We start from the raw sequence: 17,641 nt of genomic DNA, 5'->3' as shown, positions 1-17,641 counted from the left end.
GCGAAGTGTAAGCGAAACTCTGCATAGGGTTGAGGATGAGAGGTGCAGAAGATGATAAGTCGAGACAGCCAGATGCCGGCAGCGAGAGACGAGAGGCTGCTGGGGGCGGCGGTGAAAGAAGAAAAAGCCTTTGATCGAACCGTGGTCGTTCTGGATCCCGTCCTCCAGCCAACAGCAGTTAAAAAGATGAGCGTCCCAAGGACCAGTAACCAAGAGACAGGACCCAAGGGCACCCGTCCGTCCGGCTGGCAAGGTTAAGAATATCTCCCGAGACCCAGGGCCCAGAGTGGTGGATGCTGGACGGATGCCATATCAGCAAGCGGCGGCAACCAGCAAGCGATCAATCACTGTCATCCGCCTTTTTGAACGTCGTCGTCATATCATATCAAAGCGCGAAATTTTAGCATGAGGCAAGGAGAGAGATGATCGCTGCCCAGGTCCAGGGGTGTTCTCCAAGTCGCCGGTCTAACTAACCACCCCCCCCCCCCTGGCTCGAGGGCAAAAGGAAAACACAGCAGTGCAGGATAAAAAGAAAGGAACGCCAGCCTCCTGTTGACGTTGTCACTCGATCACTATGAACATGATCGGCTTGGCTCGAGCGGCCTGAACTAACCAGCAACGGGTTCTGGCTTGGTTGGTGATGGTATGGTGATAATTTTAGCGAGATGGTTGAATGAACCCGAGCACTCCGTACATAAAAGGATAATACGGGCCACCCCCTGCCCTGTCCTGCTGCAGCATGTAAGAAATAGCCATATCTGATGCAAATATGATAGCTATGGAGAATATGAAATAATATCTCTCGCGCTGGAGCTGCCTGCATGCGCAGCGAGGAACCAGAACCAAGCCTCCTGTGCATAATATATGCAATATCAAACAGGGGATGGCAGAGGGTTCCGATTATTCATTTTATTATTATTAGCAGAGCTCTCTCCCGCAAACCTGCAAAAAAACAAAAAAAAAAAAAAAAAACAAAAATTAAGAGTGAAAACTTATGCATGATGCAGCATCGCTGGGCTCGTCGTCTTTTTTAATTCTTTTGCGTTCTTGCTGGGCTGTTGCAGGTACGATCGCAACTCTCGAGGGGAGACACACACACCCCTGACCCCCTGCTCTGCTGCTTTGAGCCTTGCTTCATGCTTCCGGGGAACAGGGGAGGGTACTATCCGTGGCTTGGGATGGCGTCCCTTGGCCTGCTTGAGCCTGAACAGGCTGAGAGCATCGAGCTGCCTGCTGGCTCGAGCTGCTGTTTTGGCAGCGCCTTGTCAACGACAACAGAGGGTCCATCCATCCATCCATGACCTTGACCATGGCAATGACATGACAGACGTTATGACAACGACGATGACGATTGATGGTAAGTTAACTAGCCGTCGACTGGCTAGTGGCATGAAAGCGTCCGGGCGGCTCGAGTCAGCCAAAGTACGTATAACGGTCGATGGAGAGCGTAACGACGCACAAAGGGGGCGATCAACGACCCAAATGCTGTACGACTGAATTATGAAAGAGCCAAAAGAACATCGTCTTGGTTCTTCAAAAACCGTTGCTTTTTTGTTCATATGTTTCTGTATTTTCCTGCTCGCTCACTGGCCGGCCGGAGAGGTCTTGTTCGAATATATCTCGACGTCATTTGTCCTTCACACTCTTTTCCTGCGGCCGTGACTGGGCCGCCACTGGGGGTCTTTTGTATATATTGGCCCTTTGGTAGCACTCGGTTTGCTGTCTGCCTGTCCCCATGACAGCTCGAGACAGCAAATAGGAGGCTCTGCTGGCCCTTATTATTCCCTTATTCGCCGTGTACGGGCGTGGATTAAACATATAAATTTCGTCTCCCTCCATCCACACGAGCCGCCTGGGGCGACGGACAGAAGGGCTTGAGCGGGCTCTGGGGCCTCTCCTGGGGGTCTGATAGACAGATATTCGGCTGCCTGAGAAGGGAAATTTATTGGTCTCGGCCGTCACAATGACGACGATGGGACACCAGCTTCATCATCATCATCATCATCATCTTTAGCAGCAGCAGCAGCAGCAGCATCATGATTGTCGCTGTCGTCTTCATCTATATCCCGTCTGATCGCTCGCTGTGGCTATCAACAGGAACAGGACGGCAGACTCATCCCTCCCCCCACGCAGCCTCACTTTCTGAGCCATGGTTTATTTTTCTCCCTTCCGCGAATTTAAGCATATTGGACCCTCTGCACATTACTTCTTCTCTGCTTCTGCTTCTGCTTCTTCTTCTGCTGCTTCTGTGTCTCTTCTGTTTCTTCGGGGTGGCGGGTTTACCCCGTGCTATCATTTATTGATCTTCCCCCTGAACGCACAGTTACATTGGTTACATGCCACAGGGCTCAACAGACGGACAAGCAGGAGGGAAACAGACATAAAAGGAACAAGAAGAAGCAGGAGAAAAAGAAAGCATGCCGATTCCACTCCAGATCTTGGAACGAGCGTTGGCATCAAACCGGGTTCAGCGTCGCACATCAGTCTAGGGCTACATTACGGCAAGCCAGGTTCCAGTCAAAGCAATGCTGCCGTCAGGAGAAGTCGAAGTCGAAGCCGACGTAGCAGCAGCAGAGGCAGATCGGAAGAGACGAGAATAAGAATAAGAAGAAGAAGATGATGATGATGATGAAGACGAAGAAGCAAAAAAGGAGGCGAAGAAGGTTTGTTTCTTGAGGCAGATCTCGCATGTTTGGCTTGAATCAGGACGAACAGCAGACGTAGCTTTCGTAACCCTGCCTGACTGCAGTATCAGAATCACTTCCTCTGACTGGCAAAGTAAACCGACCAGCTCTCGGTCGGTAGCCAGCCGGGTAGTAAAGAGGACGAAGAACAGCGTCTCCTGTCTCTCCTGTCTCATCCATGGGGCGGGCGAGCGGCAGCGGCAGCGGCAGCGGTGCGTACCGTCCTTGAATCATGGGCCCGGAAACATCGTACGCTTAGTTAACTAACTACCTTACAAAAAGGAAGATTACAATATTTTTTTCAAAAAGGGCCAGGAAATATATTAAAGGTTTATTTTGATACTTTTTTCACAAGATGATCGGAAGTGGTTCGATGTGCAGGGGAAGAAAAGTCTGATGAAGCCGTAGGAGCATACGGGAGTAACATGCTGGCCTGCAAGAGTTATACGCAATCCACGGTGCAAGTAGCTCTCTGCAACCTCTTTGGTGGAGTGGAGGATACGGGATTGAATTGTTCAGATATCAGTCTGTCTGCCGGCGGGATGTGATCTGTGCAGTTTCTGCTCGGATTCTCTCTGCTCCCTTGCATAAAACAGAAAAAGGGACTTGTACACGGTGAGACGGTGAGACAGAAGAGCTGCACATTTAATTAGCGGCCTCTGACTGGCTGGCCCATGGTGGTTAAGTTATGGACACGGAACTGCATGCTCTGTGTGCGGTTGAGGCGCGTGTGGCAGCCCATGTGTGGTTGTGCATACATATATATATATATATATACGGAGTATATACAACATTGCTGCTTAAACCGTACATACATGTGGGTGTCGTTAAGGTACACTACCTTAATGATAATAATAGCAGTTGCTAGCTATAATACCGCTGCTAATGGCCTGGAGACGATGCTTGGCCTTGTTTGAGCCTTTCGTCGTGCGACTCATTCTTCTCCCAGGGAGTGTAAATGGGATATGTACGATACGATGGCGCCAGGGGGGGCATGACGAAGGGGGGGGGGGGGGGGGGGGGGGAGAAGTGGTTAAAGGTTAAAGGGGCAGAGAGGGAGGAGCAGGAAATGAGCCTATAGGCGATCAGATCATTTTCAATATCAGGAGAAAGACTTTAATTTCATTCTCGAATATCTTGCCTGCCTGTTGTCGTCCCATGGACCATTCGGATGGTTCTTGCAGCAGCAGATGCACTGCAGCCGATGTCATATGTACAGGGGATATTTGGATATATACATCCATCCCATCCCTTCTTTTGTCCAAGGACAGCCCTAGTGCAGCAGCTAAGCATCAGGTTCCCTTCAAATCTCGGAACCCAAGCCAGCATTCCCTCCCCTATCTCTCTACCTACATATCCCCCCATGCAAGGGTCAAATCGACATGCCAGCTCATTAACATACGTGTCGATATACCCCAAGGTAGACACATGTATTCTGCGGGAGAAGGTTAGAGTGTGTAAAAAAATAATATTGAGACTCACCTCCCTCGTATGTAAGTACTTACCCTCCCAGCAGAGCCGGTTTCAAGGAGTCCTGAAAATGGGGACACTTTTGAGCAAAAGCTCCTTGCACCTGCATTGGATGCTGCAGTAGATGATGCACGATTCGATTCAGCTTGAGATTCCGAGTGGCCGAAGGCTCTTGTTACAGTTTTCTTTTTGGCTCAGTTGCATCTCTCTCTCTCTCTGGCTGTCTGTCTGTCTGTGGGGCGATAGGCGATGGCTCACGCAGCAGGACGGAGAAGGACGGCGAAAGTGAGGTTGAGCTGAGATTCCTGCCCTGCTTCAGGACGATGGCGACGGGTATATCTCTTAATCTACCATGGGCCAGCTCGATCAGACCCTTTTTTTTTCGGGGAGCATCCAATTTGCCTCTCGAGTTCATCAATTGAGGCCCCCTCCCCCCCTTTATCAAGGAGCAACTCACCCGAGAAGCATAAAATGTGCAAAAAAGAGAGGGTGTGTGTGTGTGCTGGTTCGTCTGTTAGACGTTTAACTAACGAATCAGCTAGAGAGCTTTAACTGGCTTTAGGCTTTTGGTAGGGGGGGTGAGCGGGCTTTGCAGTAGCAATAGTCGCGGCCGAGGAGAGATTGAACTTGGCGAAGGTACCACAACACGGAAGACAGACCCGATGGTCATTCTTCAGCAGAGCAACTAGGGAGTAGAGTTGAGCTGATATTCCGTAGAGCTGAGTGTATATGTAACTCCGCGAAGGCGAGCAGCAGTGCTGGGGAAGAAATGCTGCCTGCATATCTGGCTTGCCACCCCCTTGCTTGAGAGTATCAAGACAACGCAGCTTAAAACCGCCTGGAGATGGCTCCTCGTTGGCGTGTGCCTGTGCCTGTGCCTGCGCCTGTCAGAGGAGAAGAAAAGACAAAAAAAGCCAGAAGCCAGGGCCAAAATACAACTCCACTGTCCCTGATATGTGTGATGTTGTTTTAGTTAGTGTTCGTTACATCGTAGTAACTACTAGCAGATGCAATTCCCCAGCTGCCTGCATTAAACATCGGTCTGTTCCCTCTCCATTGATGGGTCAGATCCCCCTTTGGTGCCGTCGTTAGGAGGTTATCCCAAAGCCCTGGAAGGTTGTCAGCCCCCCCCTTCGCTCCACCGTGGAAGAAAGAAAAAGGGTCATCGTCGTATCGTCTTTGGCCGACCCTTCTTGTCTCTGTCTTGTCTTCTCCACTGTGCCAGTCTGATCACCTTTGGAAAAAAAAAAAAGAGGGCAGATGCCGGGCCCTCCCCCATACCCTCCCTTCTCTCCCCGTGCCGTGTGAGATCAGGGTGTCGATATTCCCTCTTCTGGTTCTGGAACGCCTGGCTCCAACGGCGGGACTAGCCGTGCGCTCTCCAGTATAATTCCGTGCCAGCAGCCTCATGCTCCGTCAGTATCTCCGCGATGTACACCTTCTGTACCACCGCAGGCGACTCCGAGCCCTGCTCAGCCATAATCTCTCGCCCGCGCCACAGCTATGGAATCATCGTACATATATATATACATATTGAAATAAACCTCCCTGCCAACAACAGGTACGGACATATAAGAATATGTATAATAATGTATTCGATGGGTGGGATATGCCTGCTTGTTCGTACATCCATGGGCCCCCCTCGCAAAGCAAGTAGTTAAAAGACCGAGGATGACGGTGTTTGCAAAAAAAGAGGACCAAAGCCTCCCTGTCCATGTCGAAGCAAAGCAGTTCGAGTTAAGCTTGTAAGCAAGTCCGTCAGTTAGCTATGTATGTACTTTCATCCATCCCAGGGACTGCTTAGAGGGAGCTATACTCATCACATCGGCCGGCCACCGCCGCTGATTGGACCCTGGCCCAGCATCAGGTTTAGCAAACTATCATGACTATGACTTAGGGGGCAAAAATGTGAGAGTCAGTTAACGGCAGTTAAACTCGCAAAAAAAAGACACCCAAGTAGCCAAAGCAAAACACCAATGGGCCAGGGGGAAAAAGAAACGAAACGAGGATTAAAACCAGTTCGGTTAAGAGGGCGCCCACAGCCCAGGAGAATGCACCACTGAGAGGCCGGCGGCTCAGGGACCCCAGATTCCGCGATCTCAACCTTGCAGCCAAATGTTCCCGTCCAGTTGGTTCATCATCGAGATTCCGCGCATCCCTGGGCCTGCTGGAATGGCCAGATTAGGGCAAGGCGAGAGACTATCGCACCAGCACTGGTCAGAACAGCAGGCGATGTTGCTTTTTCCCCCAAAATCCGCATGTTTGCTTTTGCCCCTTTTTTTATTTTTTTTTCTTTGCAACTTCAGGTCGTTCCTTTTTCGTCTTCTCGCTGCGTCAGTCTGCTTTGCCCTAAACCCTGAGAAAGCGACAAGACGAGAGCAGACGGCCAGAGGAAGGGCCAAAAAAAAGCCAATCTCTTTCTTCTTATCCGGGCCTGCGGCTTGCGAATCCGTCCCTTTATTGATCCAGACTGACGGGTACTCGCCGGTGTATATCTTGCTGATGCAGTCACCAGCTTGCTTTCCCCCTTGCCACAGCTGAACTGGATCCTGGAGAAAAGGCACGATGAGCAGCAAGTATACACGCTGAAGAGAAAAGAGACTCTCCTGCAGGGCCATGGTTCACTTTGCCGCCTCCCGATCGAGGGGATGTTGACGTTTGACCGGACCACCGGCGGACGGGGGGGGAGGGGGGACGTCCCAACGCTCGAGTCAGCGGTCTCCATCCACGGTAACCCGATAGATGTACTTGCTTGCCTGCCTAGAGATTTCGATAGTTGTACGGAGTACGGAGTACTCGCGCGAGATAAGCTAACTCAAGCTCTCTCTCTCTCTCTCGTAGCTCCTCGCTTTCGCTTTGTTGAGCCGGATGGAAGGCGGATGCAAGCCTATCACTCTGCTGCCGGTGGGCTCCCGTCTGGCTTCGCCTGCGTCTTCCAGCGTCCCTCCATACCATAACTAACTACCATCGACCGTGGCCCTTCTTCTCCCTCGCTGCCTCTGGTTCTTCTTGCTGCCTCTCTGGGCTGCTCCCGTTGCTTTTTCAGCTTGCTGCTCTCTTTCTTTCTTCCTGGCCGTTGCTTTTTCCTCCATCCATTTTTGCATCTTGTTGCTTTTTCGTGTTTTTTTTTTTGCAACTCTGTCGTCTCCCCTTTTTCGCAAAGGCTCTTCAAGGCGATATATAAATATACGCACAGACATGGGGTGGGCCATCCGCTGGCCTCAAAGCCAGTAGAAGTCCGAAGGGACTCTCTGTGTAAGACGCAAAGTGTAAGCCTGTCTCTCGCCCGCGCGGTCTCTTGTCTCGCCCTCGCCGTCCGTGTGTTCAAAAGGGCCCTCTTCTGTACTCCGTACACAGTATTATGTGTATACCTGGGCTGTCTCTGGCGGCTGTCCTCCCTCCCTCTCCCCCCTTAACCGTCTGCCAGCTCCCTCAGCCCCCTAAGTTTGGGGCAAACGTACGGTGGAACGCACATCAAAAAGCACCAACCCGCCTTCATCATGATCGACATATTGGTTCCATGTGATTGAATTACTCTCGGAAAACCCTGTTATACTCTCTTTTAGCTACAGAGCATGTAGGCAAGTGTAAGTAAGCGTAAGTATGCTGGGTCGAAGCAGCGTGCACCAGCAGCAGCACGCAGGCCCAGCACCACCCAAAACCGCCAGCCAGAAAAGCAAAGAGACACGCAAAATAGGCCCAAAGCAAAAAAGAAGCAGCGCAAGCCACCACAGGATGGCCCTTGGTGACTGTGGGGTATTCAGTTTTATGCACAGTCTGCAAGAAGTTGTAAATTCTCGAGGGGCCCTGCAGTGCGTTGGGTGGTCTGTAACACTATTTATGTATGTCTGTGGATCAGTATCAAAAAAGAAACGGTACCTCTGCTTCTGCTTCTTCCTTATTCTTCCTCGTCCTAATAATCTTTTTCTTTCGTCCTCGTCGTTGTTAGACTGTCCTCTGCGCTGCCCGTCTTTGCTTTTTGCTTGGGCTGGCCTGCTTGCTTTTTTGCACCTTGCCATCCGCACGTTCGAAGAACCAATATATTTATCATATACCTTTAAAGGACGACCTTATCTTCTGACCCCGATCGCATCTTGATTTTCTCTGCATCCAGCCAAAAGAACCCCTCCAGACGAAAGGCCCTGTCCTTTTCTTTTTTGGCGTATACTTACTCCGTCCATATATATCCTGCCAGCCACCCTTCTCCCATCTCCTGGCCTATTACCATCCTCTCCATCCCGAGGGACCACTGCTCTGATATATCTATACATACATACATACATATATACGCTTGAATATATCATCAGCATCACTGTCCTTGGTTGATATCTCCCGTTGTTGATCATACATCGTCAACATCCAATCCTTCCTTTCAATTCAACCACGACGGTGTCATTTTTGATATCCACCATTTCAATATCTCCAACGTCTCCTCTTGCTCTCTATATACGGTGTGCCAGCAGTATAGATCCTGATATATCAGCACCAAGCCACCTCTCTCACTCTTTCTCTTTCACTCCTTTTTTTTACCCCCTTCTCAAATCTTTCTCTGAGCTAGGGAGCGGAGAAAGATTCAGTCAGCCATATCTATCCACTCTCTGCATCTCATACACCAGCAAAGGGTAATCTGAGCGGTTCACCTCGAGTGAGCCCCCTTTTTAGACTACTCACAATGGTAGTCAACACCGAGGCCGGTCGTCCCCGCGTCAACATGAAAGGGATGGACCAGTATTCTCCCATGCATTGCCAGGCTCAGGCTCAGGGAGTCGAGGAATATCCTTCATGGAACACAATGCCGGTAAGTGAACGGCCTGATATCAAATTCTGGTGTGACCTTGGAAACCTCGTTCATTCGGCTAACATTGGTGGACTCGACAAAGCCCATGATGGCCGGTACTCCAGCAGCCACAACTACTACTAGCACCACCAACGCTCTCAAGGTGCCATATCCTCACTTTGCCCTGGTCGGTATCGACTGGTCGGGCCAGCTCAAGTTCCATTCTTCTCTGCTCGAAAAGTTTAACGGGCCCGTCTTTACTTCAGAATTCAAACATTGGTTTGAACGGGCCACAGGTGTCAAGGCTCTTGATAGATCACCTATCTTTGCCGGTTGGTAGCTGCCTATCAAGACTCTCCTTTTCCTTTTTGTGTCTGCATCTTATGCTTATCATGTTATATCAGGAGAAGACTCATACCAAGGAAGACAGTGGCCAATGGCCCAGGAAGTAGATGTCTTCCCTAACCCAGCTTTCCCCAAGAAGCGTCGTCGAGAGATGATCCACCACCAGGCTCCCATTGAGCCAGAGGAGCAGGTCAATGAGATGGAGGCTGTGGAGATGGTGCCCCTTGAGATTGGAAACGAAGAGAAGATCGAGGCGTACTACGAGTCAGCGTTCAGGGCCTTCCAGCAGATCAACTGCCGCCAGGTGGCAAAGGCATATATCAAGATCATCGAGCCACGCAAGCAAGTCAAGCACCCATACAACGGCGGACGAGGAGCTCCAGGCGAGAAAGGTGACCCAGAGAAGACCAAGCCGGACTGGTGGCCAGCGGGCGTCATCCACCGAGAACCAGACCACCTAAAGAAGCCAGAACGGATACGCCTACTTGTCCACATCTTCCGCAAGCTGGGAAAAACACATGGTATCACCGCTGACAAGCTAGAAGAGGCCGGAAGAGATGCTCAGAGACAGATAAAACCCCGAGAGAGGCTCGACATCCTAGATGAGATCTACAAGGTCCGAAGGGCGGAAGAGTGTTACGAAAGGGGCGAAGCAGGTAGGCATATACACATAGAGACACACACACATGTGTATATATGTATACATACCTCTTGGGTATCACAGCGGCTAACATAAAGGGGGTATAGATGCCAATGCCGTGGTATACGTCGTCAACAGAGACGCAAACGCCAAAACCGAACGAGACTCTGAAGCAATGAGCGATGCCGGTCAGAACTCAGCCCTCACAGAAGACTCCCGCAAGGCAATGGAGGCCAAATACTCGACCCTCTCACCCTCCCACGTACCCAAGAGACAGTCCCTCGTCCGTGACCACAAACCACCTCACCTCTTCCGCGCCCCCAACCTGGCCGACTTCAGCAACATGGAGAGCAAGCCCTCGGCCGACCAAACTATCGAGTACTTCTCCCAGCCCGAGTTCGCCACCTCCCCTGTCGACGAGCACATCAACAACACCATCAGAGACAGCCATCACTGGTCCTCGTTCCAGCAACCCCTATATAGCCCCGTGGAATACAACACAAACCACCTCGTTCCTCAGCAACTCCTCGCTCCCCCTTCCATGGTCACTTCCGAAGCCCCCAACTCCGCTCTCCAGCCAACTCACGGCCTCCCTATTCCTGAACCACATGGCTCAAGACACCAGTCCTTCGACTACATATCGATGGACAATAACCCCTTCAATGCCGGACCAATGACACATCAACTACTACCACAAAGCAGCCAGGAATCCCGGCCCAGTTGCACGATATAAATAAACGATCAAAGAACGAACAAGCAGATGATCAACGACAGTTCAATTCTCAACCTGGTCCTCAGATAAGGCCATCCATTCCACTGCGGAAAAAAAGGGGGCACGAGGATCCAGCCCTTTAAGCCGGCCGAGATTATTATCGCATTATTTTCCTTCCGTCGCCCGGTTCACCTTTTATTGTATTTTCCCTTTTTTTCTCTTTTCTTTATTTGTCCCTATTTACTTTACTCAACTCGCCCAAGTGAGGTGTATGTATGTATGGCTTGAGCTCTCTCAGCTCGCTTTTTTCATGGTTTGCTTTGCTTTGCTTTCTTCTTGGATATCTTGACTCTCGAACTCATGAGGCTACTTAATTGATCTCGTGCGTTTAGTTTTTTTGACCATATTTTGTTTCCTCGGGGTTCTATTTTTTTTTTTTTTTTTTTTTTTCGTTTTCTGTTCCGCTTTGCTGTCTTGCGATGCATCATCATCGTCAATCATCATCGTTACACCGACGATGTCCTTGACCGACAACAAAAATTGGATTGAAAAAGGGAGGCTGGCGGATATCTACTATCTACGTTGCGTGTTCTTCTTGCAGGCGAGCTTAAAAAAGGAGGTGGCGAAAAAACGAGAAACGTTCTGGAGAGAGGGCATATACCCAGTCTTTATGCCGGAGGGTTAACTGACTACTGATTTATATGGTGTGAAAGGGAGGGAAGCAGGGAAGGGAATGGGATAGTGGGAAGTGGTTCATTATCTATCGGAGTGGTGTATTTACTGGCGGCCTGGTTTTTGATACTTTTCGACAATGCTCATCCTATTCATCAATTGATTTGGTTTATATCAATGTCTCCTGTCCCTTTTCTTTCCATTACATTGTAAAGCAGGTACCGTCTAACACGTTTCGAAGACTATGCCTTGGATATTCTCCGCCTTGTTACTCTGTACATTAGTACACTTTCCCTCGTATATTATCCATCCCACGTTAGATGGCAAAATGAAAATTTCTATCCTTGATACAAGGCTCACAGAGATACTACCAGGCGGGCGTATAGTATACACGTAATAACCAGGTCGATACCCTTGAAGTTCATGAAACAGTTCGAAGGGGATGTAAGGATGTCCGTCGATTTTCGGGCAGGTACTTGGTGCTTTTCCAAAAAAAAAAAATTTGTTTTGCATTATTGCCAACACATCGAGGCGAAAAAAAAAAAAAAAAAAATACCCCGTTGAAACAAGAGTGTCTAGAATGATAAGAGACGGAGTACTCCGAGATATGGCAGATGGCCTGAGTGTTAAGGCAAAAATAATACCCAGAACCCGATACGAACTGCCATAATGACTCTGATATTGCATATTCATTCTCATATTGACGTTGGTGGGGGCAAAAGCTGCAGCAAAAATCTGCCCAGCCGTCTCTCACCTACGTAGCAAATTCCCAGTTCTGCTGTGGGCCAGAAAAAGTCTTTGCTGCCAGGGAGTATGAGGGTATATACATATGTATACAAATCAACCCACATATCTTTCTTTTGATCAGGGTACTTGCATTATTGACGGGCATCCGTTTCCCCCCCTTTCCAACGGGGATGGCGAAAAGAGATGCGAGTCAAGAGAGGGGATAGTGGAGGAGGGGACGGGAGGGGGCGTTTGTGGCTCATTGAATGAAAGCAAGCCCTGACCTCCGGAAACTCACCGTGATGAGGAGTTTAACCGGATCAACTGAGATTGTCCACTCGGGGAAGTTTTGATATTTCCAGGTCTGTTGTTTCCACGGGCTGAGTGTGCCGCGATAGATCAAGTTTGCTGCGAGCTGCGTGTATATGTGCGTGTCAGGGATGTTGCTTTAAACTTTTATGCGCTTGCAATGGACAGCAACTTGAAGCCAGGTGAAATAAAAATATGGCTGCTGCATCTACCTATCATGAAGCCAGGTATTACTTGCATTGTTGGTGCAAGTTGAGATAAAGAAGCGGATCAAAAGCTGTGCTTTAACGAGGGAAACAGAGGATTGGTGCAGTTATGTAGTCTAGGTCAAGCCAATGAAAAGCCCAGCGTTAGCTAGCTCCCCAGAGCTGCACCAGCCTGGGTGCATCGACAGCCCGCGTGTTCCCTGGTATCTGTGTGGTACGATAGTGGTGTAACTGGAAACGCATGTAGCGGTCGTGTAGCGAGCCTCTTTCTTCCCCCGTGATGTCCCCATATCTGGAGCCAGCGATCAGGAATGGAGGGGGGGAACAAACCAGACGACTAAAAAAAAAAAAAAAAAAAAAAAAAAAAAAAAAAAAAAAAAAAAAAAAAAAAAAAGTAGACAGAGAAAGAAAGATGAGGGGGAGGAGGGGAAACTAATTGAATAAAAGGCCATAAAAAATAGGTAAAAATGTAAAGTAAATAGCTTCAGTGGCTGGGCATTTTTGCTAACCCGCCAATTATCGTGCTGGCTAGATTTTGTGGGCGTGTTGGTGACTGGGTTGATGCAGTGTCCAAATCGAGCAAGTCGAAAAGGTAGGGACAAACTCGAAGGAACCCGAGGGACTGGCGGAGATCCGGATGGGAGCCGACTATTGCAGAGAGTTCTTGCAGGGACGTCTTTTTTATCTGGGACTGAGTGACTCTATGCACATCGGAAACAAGCACGTCTTCCTTGCAGTTGTTGCAACAACTCACTGCAGGGCAGGGGAAAAACGAACAAAAACCATAGAAAGTGCATGTACAGATGAGCTCCTTTTTTGCAGAGTATCTGTAAACAGACTGACTTGAATGATATTTTGTTTTTTAGATGAAAAGAGTCCCGTTGAAAAATCGCGGGATGAGGTCGCACCGCATTCCGGCCTGTCCCATAATCAAGCCGCGATCGAAATATATAGTGTCATTTGATGGACGCGGAGACTCGGGAGAGCAGGGTTATTTAATAGGAAAACCATGGCCATGCAGTCTCGTTAGCAAGCCAGCTCTGCAGTTATCCGTAATTGCAACCTGGCGACGCATCTTCCTTGGATTGTAAGCCGTTCCTCTGCCGTTGAGGAGAGGGAATTAGGGCAAAATGAAATATGCAGATTATCGACAGCAAACGGAATAGGGGGCCCTGACGGGGCCGTGAACAAGCTGACGGCGGCTCCGCACTGTTTGTCTAGCAGCTAGCCAGCCGGATACCTGTTGGGAGGAAGTCGAGGAGGCGGACGAGGTCGAGTTGAGGTCGAGCTGCAAAAGCGCACCATGGGTGGAGCGAGCGAGCACTGGAAGTCGGCCCGAACCGACCTTTGAACCGACGAGAACGCCTCCCTCGAGCTTCGCGCCGTTGCTACACCCACAGTCCGAGTTCTCGCCCCCGACAGACGGCTTGGCTGTGTGCGCAGCGAGTCTCAGCCCCTCGCTGGGTGCGTCGGCGAGGTTGTGTCGTCCCAGAGCAAATGCCGAGCAGCGACGTTGAGGTTGACGACGACATATACAACGTGACCCGGCGGCTATTCTGGCAGGCGCTTGTCGCCCGACGACCGCAACGTCCAGCCCAGTCTGTGACTACTAAGTTACTTGACTATCCGGCTACCTACCTACGTACGTACGTACGCAGCATTCGTCTGCAACTCCACCATGCAGCATTGGACTTGCATTAAAGGCTCTCACGGCACTGCGGTGCGGTTCTCTCTCCGGCGCGCGAGTATGGACGTCACGATTTTACGCCGAACCCCTCCACTGATGCTCTGATGCGCAAGGAGGAGGAGGGAGGATCCTCGAGCTTCTCCGCGCAGAGAGACGAGACCCTTGCCTGGTTGTGTTGTCCATGGAGATGACTCTCTGGCCGCCGGCGACGGACGGAGAGGCCCCGATAAAGACCTTCCTTGATGTCGTCAGGCCTTCTTACATGCCTTTCCGTCTGGTGATCCCCAGTCGTATGGTTTTTTGTCTCTGCTATCAAGGACCCCCCCTGGACTAGTGAAGGCTACCACCAAGGTCTTCTCCTCCCATGGACCTTGTTGTCATGACGAAGTAAAGCTTAGTTGCCTGTCGCGTGCTGGGCTGGTGGACGAGGGGGACCGTCTATCACGGAAAGACACTCGTCTGAGGCGTGCAGGACAAGAGAGCAGTTTTTTCGTCAGCATATCTGCTGGTGTTATCAGATGGGACGGCCAAGGAGTGCTCTATTCGCCAGATGTCTTGTTACGCCTCACAGGCGTTGGCATTTGCACCCAAGAGGTCCAGAACAAGATACGAAAACACCTTGAGGGACAGGAAGCTCCCACTCTGAAACTCCATCATGGCCAATCACCCTCGCGGACGGAACCGGAACCCGCACCCTTGCCAAGAGCATTTCCCGGAAACGCTTCTCTGGCGACGGTGAAGCTTTTCGAACTGGACACGGAGTGGGATCGCAGGGCTCAGGGCAGAATTTTTTGCCGTCAGATGAGAGAGTTATCGCTCTGCCCTTCCGGACGCTCCCCACAAACCCCCCTCATTGCTGGCTATATATATATCCTTTCGTGGTGGCCGTTTTTGTCGCTGTTGAGTTCAGTCAGGCCAAGACTCCAGGAAAAAAGAACGACCGCCCCTTGGAACACCACGATGAATTGCCCTTCCCGTACAGACGAGGACCTAGTCCACCCGGACTGGAACCAGAATCCTCCCTTTTTACCCTCTGACTTGACTAAGAGAGAAGACCTCAATGGCCGTGTCAACGATAGGCAGCATCGGGGCGGGCGAGACTTGTCGTCTTCGTCTCTTGCCTGTCCTGGGGGAGCGTTTGAGTCGAGTGAGGTGACTGTTGACACCATGCCGTCACCAGCCAACTCCCCCTTGGCAGATGCAAAACTCGCTCGTTATCGAGAAGGTATGCTGTTCTTACCACGTATTTAGTTTAACGAAGGCTTTGTATTCTGTATATATCGTCTAATTCTGTCGACAGAATTTTGCTCTGCTACCAAGGACGCTCCGTCTAATGTCCATGGCTCACCTGCCTGGACCAATCCTATTAAGCGGTGGTTCATACTCTACCAAAGCCATCTTTGGTGGATGATGGCTACCGTTACTACTACGCTTGTAGTGTATCGCATTGCGGCCGTCTTTCGAACTCCAGGTATGTTTACTCCGCCAGTCTCTAACACAGCTGAATCCCATGCTAACAAGGTCATTATGCAGCTTCGAAACTGCCTAGGCACAAGGCGAAAAGAAGCTCGACTTGCGAAAGCGGCGGTGTAGATGGTGCAGAGTATAACTTACCCTTGCACGTTATCGCCCTTTTCATCATCTTCTTCATATCCTCGTTTGCCTGCGGCTTTCCCATGCTGGCCCTCAAGTTTCCACGACTGCACATCCCGCAGTCTTTCTTATTCGCTGTCAGGCACTTTGGAACCGGCGTTTTGATTGCCACAGCATTTGTCCATTTGCTGCCCACGGCTTTCACTTCGCTTGGAAATCCGTGCCTGTCTGGTTTCTGGACGACCGACTACCCTGCTATGCCTGGTGCTATCGCGCTTGCTGCTGTGTTCTTTGTCACAGTTATAGAAATGGTGTTCAGCCCTGCTCAGCATGTATGTAGCGGCGGCAGGGATGTAGAAAGAATCGTCTGTCGTGAGATGCCATCAAGTACTTCAAAACCCGCTGGCGATGACTCAAAAATCATGAATACCCCGGATGAACTATCTCGAAGCGTCAGTCGTCACGAAGAGGAACCCCGGGTAGTAACAGAGGCAGGGGCAGGGCGCCAGCTAAGCCAGTCGCCCTCACAGCGTGCAGCTGATGCTGAAGAAGGAGCTAGCAGCGCTTTTCTCCCAATCATCCTAAGCCCAGAACAAAAGCGCCAAAAGGCGTTCATGCAATGTATTCTTCTTGAGATCGGAATCTTGTTCCACAGCGTCTTTATTGGAATGGCATTAAGCGTTTCTACTGGGAGCACATTCATCGTCCTCCTGATTGCAATTGCCTTTCATCGTAAGTTTCCCAAACTGCTAAATTTTCGGATACGTTTTGCTCCAATATTAACCGTGGGTCTATTCAGAAAGTTTCGAGGGGCTGGCTCTCGGTTCTCGCATTGCCGCTCTGGATTGGGAACAGGGTGCTATTCAACCCTGGCTCATGGCTATGGCCTATGGCTGCACGTAAGTTGATCGTTATCTCCCTTAGAAAATGGACCTTGGTTAACGCGTCTGGACGATAGGACCCCAATCGGTCAAGCTATTGGTTTGGCTACCCATACATTGTACTCCCCTGACTCTGAAGTTGGCCTGATCATGGTTGGCACTATGAATGCCATATCTTCAGGGCTTCTCGTATATGCTTCCCTGATTGAGCTCTTAGCCGAGGATTTCCTCAGCGATGAGAGCTGGCGTATCCTTCGCGGAAAACGCCGTGTGTATGCTTGCATTCTTGTATTCCTTGGTGCGTTCGGTATGAGTTTGGTCGGAGCTTGGGCCTAAGCATCTTTCCCCGCTCCGTAGCTAGAATATAGCAATCATATCTAGACTTCCTTTCCTTGTTATAACGTTATACATTCAATCCACATGTAAATATGACTTTTCCGTCGTCCTCGTGCTACATTTCAGTGAATACTGCGGCTGTAAATTAAGCGCCATACACGTGACTTTGGCGCGCTCCTCGAGCTTTCTTAACCAACGGATTAAGACGCAAAAAGCAGCAACACCCAATAGTTACCTGCATCACCTTTCAACTGCCGCAGCCTGGAGCATCTACGGTTGCATGCTCACAGTCCTGCAAGTATTACTTTACTGAACGATCATCGCAAACCTCATTTCCCCCGTCCTTGCAAGGCACGCGAGCTCCCACACCGGCTGCCCTTTTCCTTCTAGCGGACTGAAAGCTCAAGCTCGAAATCACCTTTCCTAACTCGCGTCAAGCCTACGAGATCCGAGTACGTAACCATCACATTCTCCAAGCTCCAGCAAGCTCCTTACACACAACGCGTTCGTATGCCGCATGATTTTTTCGCCCTCAGCCTCCCGTTCGTGGCCTCCCAGCCCTAGTTCCCCGCGCGACACGGAGTCACAGCCCAAAATCGGAAT

At 50.3% G+C, this 17,641-nt stretch overlaps 5 protein-coding genes across 5 annotated transcripts; 2 read left to right on the top strand and 3 right to left on the bottom strand.

The window, feature by feature from the left end:
* Window positions 1–1,958: 1,958 nt before the first annotated feature.
* On the bottom strand, window positions 1,959–2,151 carry ARB_03961 (uncharacterized protein; the record flags this gene model as incomplete). The annotated part of the gene is made up of 2 exons (XM_003017039.1): window positions 1,959–2,087; window positions 2,140–2,151. 2 exons carry the CDS (start codon window positions 2,149–2,151, stop codon window positions 1,959–1,961), a joined length of 141 nt encoding a protein of 46 aa, XP_003017085.1.
* A 340-nt stretch (window positions 2,152–2,491) lies between these two features.
* ARB_03960 (uncharacterized protein) lies at window positions 2,492–2,860 on the bottom strand (the record flags this gene model as incomplete). Its single annotated transcript, XM_003017038.1, has 1 exon — window positions 2,492–2,860. One exon carries the CDS (start codon window positions 2,858–2,860, stop codon window positions 2,492–2,494), a length of 369 nt encoding a protein of 122 aa, XP_003017084.1.
* A 3,393-nt stretch (window positions 2,861–6,253) lies between these two features.
* Window positions 6,254–6,772, bottom strand: ARB_03959 (uncharacterized protein; the record flags this gene model as incomplete). The annotated part of the gene is made up of 1 exon (XM_003017037.1): window positions 6,254–6,772. The coding sequence occupies one exon, from the start codon at window positions 6,770–6,772 to the stop codon at window positions 6,254–6,256; it is 519 nt and encodes a 172-aa protein (XP_003017083.1).
* A 2,054-nt stretch (window positions 6,773–8,826) lies between these two features.
* ARB_03958 (uncharacterized protein) lies at window positions 8,827–10,649 on the top strand (the record flags this gene model as incomplete). The annotated part of the gene is made up of 4 exons (XM_003017036.1): window positions 8,827–9,047; window positions 9,076–9,263; window positions 9,336–9,932; window positions 10,024–10,649. 4 exons carry the CDS (start codon window positions 8,827–8,829, stop codon window positions 10,647–10,649), a joined length of 1,632 nt encoding a protein of 543 aa, XP_003017082.1.
* A 4,539-nt stretch (window positions 10,650–15,188) lies between these two features.
* ARB_03957 (uncharacterized protein) lies at window positions 15,189–17,038 on the top strand (the record flags this gene model as incomplete). The annotated part of the gene is made up of 5 exons (XM_003017035.1): window positions 15,189–15,453; window positions 15,529–15,699; window positions 15,762–16,553; window positions 16,621–16,720; window positions 16,780–17,038. 5 exons carry the CDS (start codon window positions 15,189–15,191, stop codon window positions 17,036–17,038), a joined length of 1,587 nt encoding a protein of 528 aa, XP_003017081.1.
* Window positions 17,039–17,641: the final 603 nt, after the last annotated feature.

This window comes from Trichophyton benhamiae (genome assembly GCF_000151125.1).
Source record: "Trichophyton benhamiae CBS 112371 chromosome Unknown contig01293.0, whole genome shotgun sequence".
Lineage (NCBI taxonomy): Eukaryota > Fungi > Ascomycota > Eurotiomycetes > Onygenales > Arthrodermataceae > Trichophyton > Trichophyton benhamiae.
The sequence above is the reverse complement of the archived record's forward strand: the minus strand, read 5'-3'. Positions and strand labels throughout refer to the sequence as shown.